General features: G+C 36.6%; 2 protein-coding genes across 2 annotated transcripts; both read left to right on the top strand.

The window, feature by feature from the left end:
* Positions 1-7,808: 7,808 nt before the first annotated feature.
* LOC128554226 (uncharacterized) lies at positions 7,809-10,217 on the top strand. The gene has a single exon (XM_053535475.1). The coding sequence runs from the start codon at positions 7,809-7,811 to the stop codon at positions 10,215-10,217; it is 2,409 nt and encodes an 802-aa protein (XP_053391450.1).
* A 102-nt stretch (positions 10,218-10,319) lies between these two features.
* Positions 10,320-12,269, top strand: LOC128554225 (uncharacterized). Its single transcript, XM_053535474.1, has 2 exons — positions 10,320-11,001; positions 11,296-12,269. The coding sequence occupies exons 1-2, from the start codon at positions 10,320-10,322 to the stop codon at positions 12,267-12,269; spliced, it is 1,656 nt and encodes a 551-aa protein (XP_053391449.1).
* Positions 12,270-12,546: the final 277 nt, after the last annotated feature.

Here is a 12,546-nt window from a genome sequence, read left to right as displayed (position 1 = left end):
TACATCAAAAAAAATTCAAATGTATTCTATGTGCAGAAATGAAAGAAAACGGAAAAGAAAGACAGCGCTTGTTTCATGGTCAAGAAAAAACAGACTTGTGGTACATAATTGAGCGAGTTTGGGTATTAATATTTCGGAAGATGAGTACAGCGAAAGTTGCTGTAGAAATTGTGCTAATGCACTCGACTGCGTATGACTCGCGCGTTGCATAACCTATATTTTTTTTTTTTTAAAAATGTACATTTATATGGGGCATACATTGGAAAATTGTGAAAATATTTAAATAAACAAATAATTGAAATAGCAAGAGCTGCCCGTAAGACAGCCAATGCTGACTATTCAAAGTATTGTCCCAGAAGCAGGAAAATGTTACCCTTAATGTCAAAATATATTTAGAGTTTCAATCCTGTATCTGCATCATTTTTGGAGATAGTAACTTGCATGCAAAACTTTAACCAGAAGTTTTATGTTCAAAAGGGGACATAATTTGACCAAAATGCATGTCAAAGTTATAGGATGTGGTGCAATGAACTAGTTTTATAACCCGGAAGGCACATGTGAAGTTTCAATTTAATATCTGCATTTATTCTGCAGATAGTAACTTGCATGCAAAACTTTAACCAGAAGTTTTATCTTCAAAAGGGGACATAATTTTACCAAAATGCGTGTCAAAGTTATGGGACGTGATGCAGTGAACTAGTTTTATAACCCGGAAGGCACATGTGAAGTTTCAATTTAATATCTGCATTTATTCTGCAGATAGTAACTTGCACGCAAAACTTTAACCAGATTTTTCTAAATCTAAAGGGGGGCATAATTTGCCCAAAATATATGTAAGAGTTATGGGACTTGCCCAGTGAGGCTGGTAATCGATCTAGAAAAATAAAAAAACAAGTTTTAAACATAATATTATTATATGCCTTTAAGTAATAGCTGTATGTACTTGCATGCAAAACTTTAACCAGGATTTTCTAAGTCCAAAAGGAGGCATAATTTGGTCAAAATGCAGGTCAGAGTTATGGGACTTGATGCTATCAGCTAATTGTATAACCCCGAAGACACATGTGAAGTTTCAATTCAATATCTGCATTAGTTTTAGAGATAGTAACTTGCATGTAAAACTTTAACCAGAATTTCTAAGTCCAAAAGGGGGCATAATTTCACCAAAATACATGTCAGGTTAAGGGACTTGACCCAGTGAGGTTGGTATTTGATCTAGAAAAAGAAAAAAAAGTTTCAAAGCTATATGCCTTTTAGCCTTTTAGTAATTGCTGTAATGTACTTGCACGCAAAACTTTAACCAGGTTTTTCTAAGTCCAAAAGGGGGCATAATTTGGCCAAAATGCAGGTCAGAGTTATGAGACTTGATGTTATCAACTAGTTTTATAACCCCGAAGACACAGGTAAAGTTTCAATTCAATATTTGCATTAGTTTTGGAGATAGTAACTTGTAAAACTTTAACCAGGATTTTCTAAGTCCTAAAGGGGGCATAATTTGCTTAAAATACATGCCAGAGTTATGGAACTTGACCCAGTGAGGTTGGTAATTGACCTAGAAAAAAAAGTTTCAAAGCTATATGCCTTTAAATGATACCTGTATGTACTTGCATGCAAAACTTTAACCAAGGTGTGACGCCGACGCCAGGGTGAGTAGAATAGCTAGACTGTTCTTCGAATAGTCAAACTCAAAATGTCCAATGTCATTTAGTAAAACTACTTTTTGGTGGGAAGGGTCTGGCTTCGACGCAGGGTACAACCTCCGTGTATAAATTCATTACTTGTATGTTAAATATGGGTGACATTTTATGTGATTCTCAGTCATGTAGTTTGTTATGTTGCTCTACATTTCTGTTTTTTTTATTCATTTATATCTTGATTTATAATATTTATGATGAGTTCACTCTGATTTGTCATTATGTATTATCATTGTATGCTACACATACATGTTCATGAAAAACTTGGAAGTTAATTCTTGCAAATTTTCAGAAAACGCATTTTTCTGATTTTCTTTTGGACTAGAGACTTTTATTTTCATTTGATTGGAGTCCAATTTAAAAGAACAAAAGCTGTATTATGCTCATGGATGCCTTTTGTAACCAGTTAAACTACACTAAATATGCTTACATAAAACAGAAAATACGAGAAATTTGGCGATCGTTTTGTTTCCTTTAATAGAGATAGGACTTACACAAATCTGTCTTTTAATATATGAATTTTAAGTTTATAAGAGAGTAATAGCAATAAATGTTAGTTTTGTGTATATTATGAAAATGTGATTGATCGATTAATCCCAAAGAAGACTTTATTATTTGTCTATGTGAACACTAATATTCTATTTTTGACTGTACTTCACAAACATGATGGTATTATACCAAATCACAACACTTTTGCAGGTATTCCAGTTATGAGACTTTTGCAAATAAAACAAACCATCAAATCATCAGACATTATATTTTCTCATGCCATCAAACCTTTTCTCGGGCTATTGCCTGTATTTTTACAGTAATTAGATCATTGAAAAAAATCCAGCCAAATTACTATAGGGGTGTAGATTTGTATCACCATGTAAGCTTTTTGTATAAGTATTTAACAAGATAATTATTATGATTGTACTCTGTTTATATGTAAGACCTATTTGGTTAAATCATTAAATTGTTTTAATATACTGCTGTCATTTCATATTGTACTAGTTACTACAGAGTACAATTACTAAAATGTTCTTTGATGTTTCTTTCTGACTATCTTTTTTCCATTATTTATTCAATTTAGCTAAACTTTGTGACAAAATGATATAAATAATTTCATTCAAACGTCTTTGTGAAGTGTACTTCATCCCAGAATATTGCTTTAAGGGCCCTGTTCTTTGACAGATCAGCGACTCTGGACTAGCAACATTTATATCGGCTTTGCATTCATGTAACTGTTATATATATTTTACTTCATTTTTTCCTTTGTATATATCCTGTAAATACACTGCCTTTACACCTCCTTTTTTAATTTCACAAGAGCCACAAGAGGTGACACAACAATAATGGTACATTGTGTGCTGTCATTATGGAAAAAATCAAATGCAAATGGAGCAATTTCAAAAGTTAAGCTTTTGCCACTGCCAGAATAAAACATCATTTCCTTTGAAATATCCTTTTACAACATACTCTTGGTTTGGTCTTATTTGTTCATAATTATTTTTAATTTTTTAGACCTTTAAGTATAGCTTCATCCAGATCATAAATCCTCTGTTAAATATGCATCCCTTTTGTATGAAAGTACATTCCTGTTGCCTGATAACTAAGCTATTACAAGCTGAGGGCAGGCCATAAATCGGTAAATTAGCTTCGGTTCATTAAAAAATGGCTAGCACATGAAACCCTTAGATAACATGTCACAGTGATAGCAGCTGATTATCACTAAAAGAAATCAATGGGAATTTGTCTCACAAATTTGTGAGACACTGTAAGCCAACTTTCACCAGTCCCTATGTTCGGAGCCAAGGGCAATAAAAATGTCAATGAAGAAACAACCTGCTGGAGTTACTTCCCTCTTAATGAATGAATAAACATATATATGTAGAACAAACATAGGGACGGGAGCCAGTCTAATTCTGACAAGAAGTTTTATGAAGTATCAGCTATTAAGAATAGTTTTATGCGTAATTGTTTTAAAATTGGGGCATCTGTTTCTGACTATTTTTTTACATGCATACAGAGAAAAAATGACAGCTTTTTCTGGCGGCCAACTATTTTGATGAATTGAAATAATTTGAATAAACTTTGTAGAGGGTCACCCAATGATCATTTATATGTAAAATAATTTTAGAATTAAGGTAGCTTTTTCCTTACATTCATACGGGAAAAGCTGACTAAGGTCCCGGTCACATTAAGTGATTGGCATTTAGCATTAAGTATTTGGCGTTTAACATTAATTGGCAGTTAGCATTTAATATTTGTCATTTAGCATTTGGCTATATTCATGGCGCACCGGCCTTCCATACATATCAAATGCCATATGCTAATCCTTTGTGCTAAATGCCTATAATTATTGCCAAATGATAAAATGCTACTCTTCAAATGCTTTAACCTTGTGAGTTAATGATCTATATCCCTTAAACTAATGACTGTTACTTTTAATCGCGTAAAACATATGAAGTTCTATCGGCCTGATTTGGAGCAATAGCATGTTCTAAAGGTTTATGAGATTACATGATCGAAACTTTTCACTCTAAAGAGTTACTTTTTTAAAATATAGACAAAGTTATGTTACAAAGGCCTATGACTATTTAAAGGATGCATTTATACACAAATATATTCAGTTCTTTATCTGAATAAGTACTTAGCAATTTGCATTTGGCATTTATTGTTTGGTATTTCTCAATTAACAACTGTCATTTATTGTTTGACAATAACCATTTCACAGGCAATTTTTGACATTAAGCATATAGCAAATAACATTATACAATAATTTTTTGTCATTTAGCATTTGACAATTAGCATGGCACCCCGGCTTTCCATAGCCTTCCATAGTACTTAATATATGTCATTTTGTTTACAAAACATTTTGCATAAGGTTTTTGGCATTTAACATTGATATCTGATGTCAAGCAATTGACCATTAACATGGCGCACCAGGTTTTCATAGAAACATGTACATGAACATTAGCATCACTTTGGTAGAACCGCTCAACACACACTGGAAATCTTTACTCTAAGCCTAATTTACTTCCATTATTGTACCGCTGTATTATAATGAGAAGTCCGGTAATATGATTAATTATTAAAGTGATAGAAGTATCAAATCTAAAATACTTGATTTCGTAACAGTAATAGAAAAATACCAACGAAAATGAGAACAATTTTATGCATGAATTATATGTTAAGCGTATCTATACAATACTGACAGCTAACAATGTGTCAAGAAACATAATTTTCCAACAATTAATTTAATAAACACTTTTTTTTCATATAATATGCGTTAAATATTCCAAGCCGAGATTTAACGAGTTATTCCATTACTTCATTGTCGGTGAGTATTGAAAACGGAAGCGAATTAATACCATATATGACATGTAATCCGCTGCATTAATGTATACAATGATGTTAAATTGACGTATCCATTTTTTTTAGAATTTTAATTGTATGCTTACTATACAATATTTTAAGTAAAAAATCAGCTATAGTTGTAATTAAGTCCAAAAAAAATATTTTTCTTTTCAAAAAGACACCTTGTTCGTTCAAAATTGAATGCACGTGCTAATTACTAAAATTGCACGAGCTGACGGCAAATGAGAAATTTCATTAGATATTTAGAGTATAATCACCGCAAACAATAGGTATTCATAACTTAATGAAAATATGAATAAAAAAATCAAGTTTATAACACTATCACCTATTAAAATACGACACAATAAAGTGTTTGAGCTTCCGCGATTACCAGCTTCAGTAGCCGTTTCAATGGTTACGGCACACCGCTAGATTTCTACGACCTCATTTAAAACCTCTATTGGTATTTTTGTATAGGTGAAAACGTTTTTTATGTTTGGTAAATTAAACTCCTTACGAAGGGCCCGTACATACGAATGCTTGAGTTAAATCCAATTGTACATATCAGTATTTCCATGTTTTCTTGTGTTTCACGACGCAAATCCTCCGAAAAAGGCCGACACAATGCGGTGTGTGTTTATTTATTTGTATTACACACAGGAACAAATTGAGGATATATCTCTTTATATCAAAATGTGAATGCAGACAACAATTCATTATAATTATATTAATAAACTCTTTTTGCGGCAAGTAGAATGATTGTTTTTAAACGGAAGTATACACAGAGAACTATTTTTAACACAATAACTCGTCAGTATTTGAATGCAGTAGTTGCATCCCGATTCCCTGTATATTGATTTAAATAATTTTAGTTACCAGTAAGCTAATGCATGCTCCCCGAACATATCCTGGACACATGAAGTTTGCAAATGTTGGCATATATGACAAAATAGATTATAAAAGACAATGGAATATAAGTAAGTAGCTATTGCAGTTGAATTACATTTTTTTCTTGGATTAAAGTTTCGCAGATATAATGATAGATCATACGGCGACTTGGATTGCAGTTTACATGTATTAAAACACAAACCATTATATAGAGGATATTTGTTTGTTTCCAATGTGATATTCGCGTCGTTAAAATTATTTGTAAAGTTTAGTGATACAATATGCATTTTCTTAAATGTCTGAAAGATCTCATGGGCTAACAGATTTCACGCTACACCAGAAGCCTGCTTGACTTGCATGCTGAAGGTCTGATTAAAAAACGATATGAAAAACGTGAAAAAATTGAGGGATAATCGAAGGCTTGGTTAAATAAAGGTGCAGAATTAAACAAATCATGTATTTAATAGAAATAGATTCTTAGCTATCAAATATTCTTATAGGAACGAAATACGACGTGAAAATGGAATAGAACACAACTGACAACGCCAATGGAAACACACCTGGTCCTGACTGGAAAACTACTACGACAAAAATGCTTGCATATTACGTAAGGTGGGTTGTTGTATTGTTATAAATTTTTAAGACAACAAATAACCAAATATGCAGTCGCCAGTATAAGTTAACAAACGATAGTAAACAGTTAAAAAGTGTGGAGGAAAACCAGCAACGAAGGTAGCATTTCTAGAGCATAATTTATACATTTACAATTACTTCTTTGAAAGTATGGCTAAGTTGTTCTATACAGGATTGTCTAGCTGTTAATGACTCGTGTAAGACCTGATATATAGGATAGCTGTCGGATGGCCAGTATTTTCAAAGGCAGTTGTAGAAAACGTTATAACGCTATTTACCGCGCTTTAACATACGACGTCGCGCTAGTGACGTCTACGTCATATCCGTTGTTGTTACATGATTCTAAGATACGTTACAACGATTAAAAGTATGAACCTGGGCACAGCGTTGTAGTTCTTTACATCTCCTATGCGATATTGGTGCCGTGAAATAAAACATGAATCTACAGAAATTACAAACACAGAGAGAGGGCCACCAACGTTTCGTTGACAGATATCTCATCAAAATTGAGCAGGCGAAGGAGAATTCGTCATTACTGGAGTTTAACGCTATTCTAGAGTCAGTTGAAACCAAGGTACAAATACTAGAGACACTTAACGAGAAAATACTTTCAAACACAGAAATCGAGTGTATAGAAGACGAGATATTCCAAGCAGAAGAGTATTCACTACAGCTGGAAATAAAGTTGCGTCAACTCAGAGAATTCCGAAATCAACAAGAGAAGAGTTCTACAACGTCACTTCCCCGAGAAGATCAGCAAACCTCAAGAGAAATACATGGTCAGGAGAATTCTAGAGAGTCAGGTGATCAGCAAAGTTTACGAGAGAGATGGACAGCGAAATGGTAACGCCTCAAACTCAGAAGATAGGTATTTCAACGACAGAAATGTGAGTAACAATTCGTATAATTCTGCTCAATTTTACAGATTACCTAAAATTTCCCTGCCAACATTCAATGGCGATATATTAACATGGCAATCATTCTGGGATTCTTATGAGTCTACCATACATATGAACAATAACCTTACCGATGTGCAAAAGTTTAGTTACTTGAAATCACAACTTGAAGGAAAAGCAGCACAAGTGATTGAAGGATTCGCCATGACAAATGTTAACTACATCCGGGCTGTTGATCTACTCAAAGAAAGATTCGGACAGCAACATAAGTTAATGCACGTAGCCATGCAATCCTTGTTGAAATTACCTGCCCCGTCAAACAGAGTTACTAGTTTGAGAAACTTTTTATGATAAAATGGAGACATTCATACGTAGTTTAGAAGCCATGGGACAGTGTCAAGAAAGTTATGGTAGCTTGTTAGTGCCTGTTGTGTTAGAAAAATTACCAAGTGAAATTAGAAAACAGCTAGCCCGCGAAAACGTTGAAAATAACTGGCGACTAGAAGATCTACGAGCTTCTATCAATCGAGAAATCTGCATCATGGAGGCTGGTACGGCGCGCAGTGAACCGGAAGTCGACGACTGCGAGGCTACAGCAGCATTTTTCATGGGAGCGAAATCTAAGAAAAAACCACAACATCTCGCGCAATCATCATCCGGAAGGTCTTATCGTAAAGCTGACATTAAGTGTGCATTCTGTGAACAAGGACACAAATCTGTTGAATGTAAAACTCACTGTGATACTAATTCAAGACTTGACATCGTGAAACAGAACCGCTTGTGTTTTAATTGTTTAAGAAAACATCCCGTCGCTAAATGTAATTCGATCAAGAGATGCCAAATTTGTAACCGGAAACACCATACGGCAATTTGCAGCAGACGACAAACAGCTCAGCAGCCGAATTTATCCCCAACAGAAATTACGCAGACACCGGAAGCAGGAGTATTTCATTCATCAGCAGATCTACACGGTAAAGGAGTCTTGTTGAAAACAGCCATAGCAACCGTTTCGCCAACTAAAGTACAGCTATATACCAACATACTGTTCGATGAAGGTTCACATAAATCCTTTATTACGGAAAGTTTAGCAGAAGAACTTGAACTCACCAGAGACGGTACAGAGACAATATACTTGTCATCCTTCGGCTCTACTAGTAACAAGATAATGCAAGTAGACACAGCAACAGTTTACCTAGTAACAGACGAATGTCAGAAAATACCAGTCAAAGTCCTGATTGTACCTACAATATCAACGCCTATCAACAGCAGATTACAGAATACAGCTTCAAAATTACCATACCTTCGTGGATTAAAACTTGCTCACCCGGTGACAGAAGACAGTAACTTCACCATTTCTATGCTTATAGGTGCAGACTTTTATTGGAACATAGTAAAAGACCGTATAATACGTGGAGAGGGACCTACAGCTGTCAAGTCGAAGATAGGTTACTTGTTATCTGGACCAGTCCCAGCCGAGAGCGCGCACAGTACAAATCACGTCTGCAATGTAAATACGTCACACTTTTCTCCAGACATGCTTGAACGATTTTGGAGCCTAGAAAGTATGGGGATTACACAGACTACTGAAGACAACGACAAATCAGATTACTTTAAAAATTATCAGCAATCGTGCATAGAATTCAAAGATAGCAGATATTCGGCTAAGTTACCATGGAAACTAGAACATCCGCCGTTGCCAACCAACTATGAGGTAACTAAGAAGAGGACAGAAAACACCATAAGAAGACTACAGAGAGACCCGTATCTACTACAAAAATACGACGACATAATTACAGAGCAGGAACGCAGAGGTTTTATAGAAAAAGTCATTACTGATACCCCACCCACCGGACAAGTCCATTATATACCCCACCACCCAGTCAAAAAGGAATCTTCAACTACACCAATTCGGATCGTGTACGACTGTAGCTGTCGACAGTCACCTAACTTACCTAGTTTAAATGATTGCCTGGAGTCGACCCCGCCGATACTTAACGATCTTTCCAACATACTAGTCAGATTTCGTCTCCACAAATACGCTGTTACAGCAGACATAGAAAAAGCCTTTTTACATGTAGGATTGGACGAAAGAGATAGAGATGCTACTCGATTTTTATGGTCTGGTGACATTCTAAACCCGAGCAGTCCATTATGTATTTACCGTTTTAAGGCAGTTTTGTTTGGAGCTACATGTTCTCCGTTCATGCTTAGTGCTACCATTTTGAAGCATCTAGAACTCAACAAACACGTGCAGGCAGCGGAAGTCATCCAGAGAGATTTATACGTCGACAACGTCCTGTCAAGCTTTGAATCTGAGTCGTCTGCGTGTACCTACTTGAAAGAAGCTAGATGTCTGATGAGGAAAGCCGGTATGAATCTAAGGTCATTGACGTCGAACAGTGAAAAATTGCGATCCTTGGCGGCAGCCGACGGAGTACTTGACAATGACGTCATCATCAAGGTACTTGGAATGCAATGGAACCCAAATACAGATGAACTGTCATTTACCAATAGAAATATCCCAAGCTTAGATGTAATAACCAAGAGGACAATTCTCAAATTCTCGTCACAGATATACGACCCTCTCGGTTTACTTAGCCCAGTTACGGTTCGAGCTAAGATCTTACTTCAAGAGCTCTGGAAAAGTAAATACGACTGGGACATATTCCTACCGGAAGTTATAAGAGACAGATGGAACCAGCTTGCAGAAGACCTGAATAGAGTCACAGACGTCAAGTTTTCAAGACAGCTATTACCTACATAGAACCCGAATTGTACCACATGCTTTCATATATTTGTTGACGCTAGTATTAAGTCATACGGAGCAGTGGCATATTTCAGTAACGAGAAACAAACAAGAATACTTATGGCTAAGAACAGAGTCGCTCCACTAAAGACTTTGACCTTACCTCAGTTGGAGCTCATAGCTGCTTTGATTGGTGCTCGGTTAGCCTCACATCTACAGAAGAGTTTACAGACACCAAATGTAACGTTTTGGTCAGATAGTCAGATAGTGTTACATTGGCTGACAACATCAAAACCTCTCAAACGCTTTGTGAGAAATCGTGTCGATGAAATCAACCAACTTACAGGAAAATCACTATGGAGATATTGCCCTACGAACGATAATCCAGCCGACTTACTTACACGTGGTATATCTGCAGACATTTTCCTCGATAACCAGTTATGGAACACCGGTCCGTCATGGTTGACAAACAGAGTACAGTGGCCTACCTGGGAATACGAACACGTGACACCGCAGACGACAACTGAAGAGAATGCTGGTAACTCAGAAGAGATCAACATGTCAAGTTTACAGTGCTCAGACACACTCGGAATCCATAATGTAATTGACATTACACATTACAGTTCTTACACCAAGCTACTTCGCGTCACAGCTAACGTTATGAGATTCATCCACAATTGCAGACAAAATACAAACAGACAAACCGGAAGTTTGTCGGCGAGTGCACTTCATGATGCTGAAATTCCATGGTTGAGATCCTGTCATGCGACCTCGTTTAAAGAAGAAATTGAAAATCTGAAGGGTAATAGAAACCGGTTACCGCTCGTCAGACAACTGCGTTTATACCTAGATACAGACTGACTTAATCGTTGCGGAGGAAGAATTCATAATGCACCGCTGGAATACGCAACAAAGTTTCCCTACCTGTTACCAAAGAAACATATACTTACCAGATTAGTCATCCAAGATGCACACGGAAAACAACTTCATTCTGGAGTAAACGCCACCATTACTCACCTTAGACAAAAGTACTGGATTCCTGCCATTCGCCAGTGCGTCCGATCAGTACTAAGGACGTGTGTTATTTGTACAAGAGTTATTGGCAAGCCGTATCGAGCACCAGACCCACCGCTACTCCCGAAGATCCGAGTAGAAGAAGCCCCACCGTTCAGTGTTACAGGTGTGGATTTTACTGGTGTGCTTTACGTCAGGAACGAAACCGGAAGTGAGTCCAAATGTTACATCTGCTTATTCACATGCGCAATTACAAGGGCCGTTCACTTGGAAGTAGTTCCAGATTTGTCGACGGATTCATTCTTACAAGCATTCAGGAGGTTTAGCAGCAGAAAATCCTTGCCAAAACTCATGATCTCGGACAACGCCACAACTTACCTGTCAGCAGCCAGTCAACTTAAGGAACTTTTCCAGTCAACTTCTCTACAAGAAGCGCTCAGCATGAAGGGAACAGAGTGGAAATTTATACCAAAGCGGGCCCCGTGGTATGGCGGATTTTGGGAACGGTTAATAGGTCTTACCAAGACGACTTTGAAGAAGATTCTCGGAAGAGCTTTTGTAACCATGGAAACTTTACGTACCATTGTGACTGAAATCGAGGCAATTTTAAATGACAGACCTATCACGTACACTTCCTCAAACATAGAAGACATGGAACCATTAACACCGGCACATCTTCTTTACGGCCGTAGGATGACGTCACTTCCGTATTACGACATTGAAACGGAAACCGGCATGGCGTCTATTCAGAGTGACCAGTCTATACTTACCCGGAGAGCGAAGATCCAGGCGAATATAATCAACCATTTTTGGAAACGCTGGAGGACTGAGTATTTGACCTCTTTACGAGAATACCACAAAACTACAGGATCAAACGAACGATCTATACGGGCCGGAGATGTGGTCCAAGTTCACGATGAAGGACCAAGGCTGCGCTGGAAACTTGCAGGAAATGATGGTTTAGTTCGTGCCGCGAAAATAAAGACTGTAAATGGGCTAACGACGAGACCAGTGGTGAAACTGTATCCGTTAGAGACTGTTACCAGTGAAAAGTGAAGTTCAGTACCTTGTTAGTTTGTTTGAAGTTCTGATTTTTAATAAGTGATTACACAAGATACTTCATATAATAGACTGCGGAAATTGTTTTCCATGAGAGACTATTATTCAACACTAGTAAATTGTTTGATACAGAGACTGTTCAGATTATATTTCGGCCGGATACAATACATAACTATAAACGATAAATTGTTCAAACAGAAATAGTAATGATTGATCAGAAAATCAGAGACAATTAAATGAATATTTAGTCTACGCCTATTACGCTTTGAGAAAG

Source organism: Mercenaria mercenaria, unplaced genomic scaffold, assembly GCF_021730395.1.
Source record: "Mercenaria mercenaria strain notata unplaced genomic scaffold, MADL_Memer_1 contig_4850, whole genome shotgun sequence".
Lineage (NCBI taxonomy): Eukaryota > Metazoa > Mollusca > Bivalvia > Venerida > Veneridae > Mercenaria > Mercenaria mercenaria.
Note: the sequence above shows the minus strand (reverse complement) of the source record. Positions and strands in the feature narration are given on the sequence as shown.

Excerpts from the sequence above, each read along its gene's own strand:
- LOC128554225 (XM_053535474.1), top strand. The coding sequence starts at position 10,320 with ATGGCTAAGAACAGAGTCGCTCCACTAAAGACTTTGACCTTACCTCAG. Across the intron at positions 11,002-11,295 it reads AGAAATTGAAAATCTGAAGG|TTATTGGCAAGCCGTATCGA; the intron begins GTAATAGAAACC and ends TTTGTACAAGAG.
- LOC128554226 (XM_053535475.1), top strand. The coding sequence starts at position 7,809 with ATGGAGACATTCATACGTAGTTTAGAAGCCATGGGACAGTGTCAAGAA.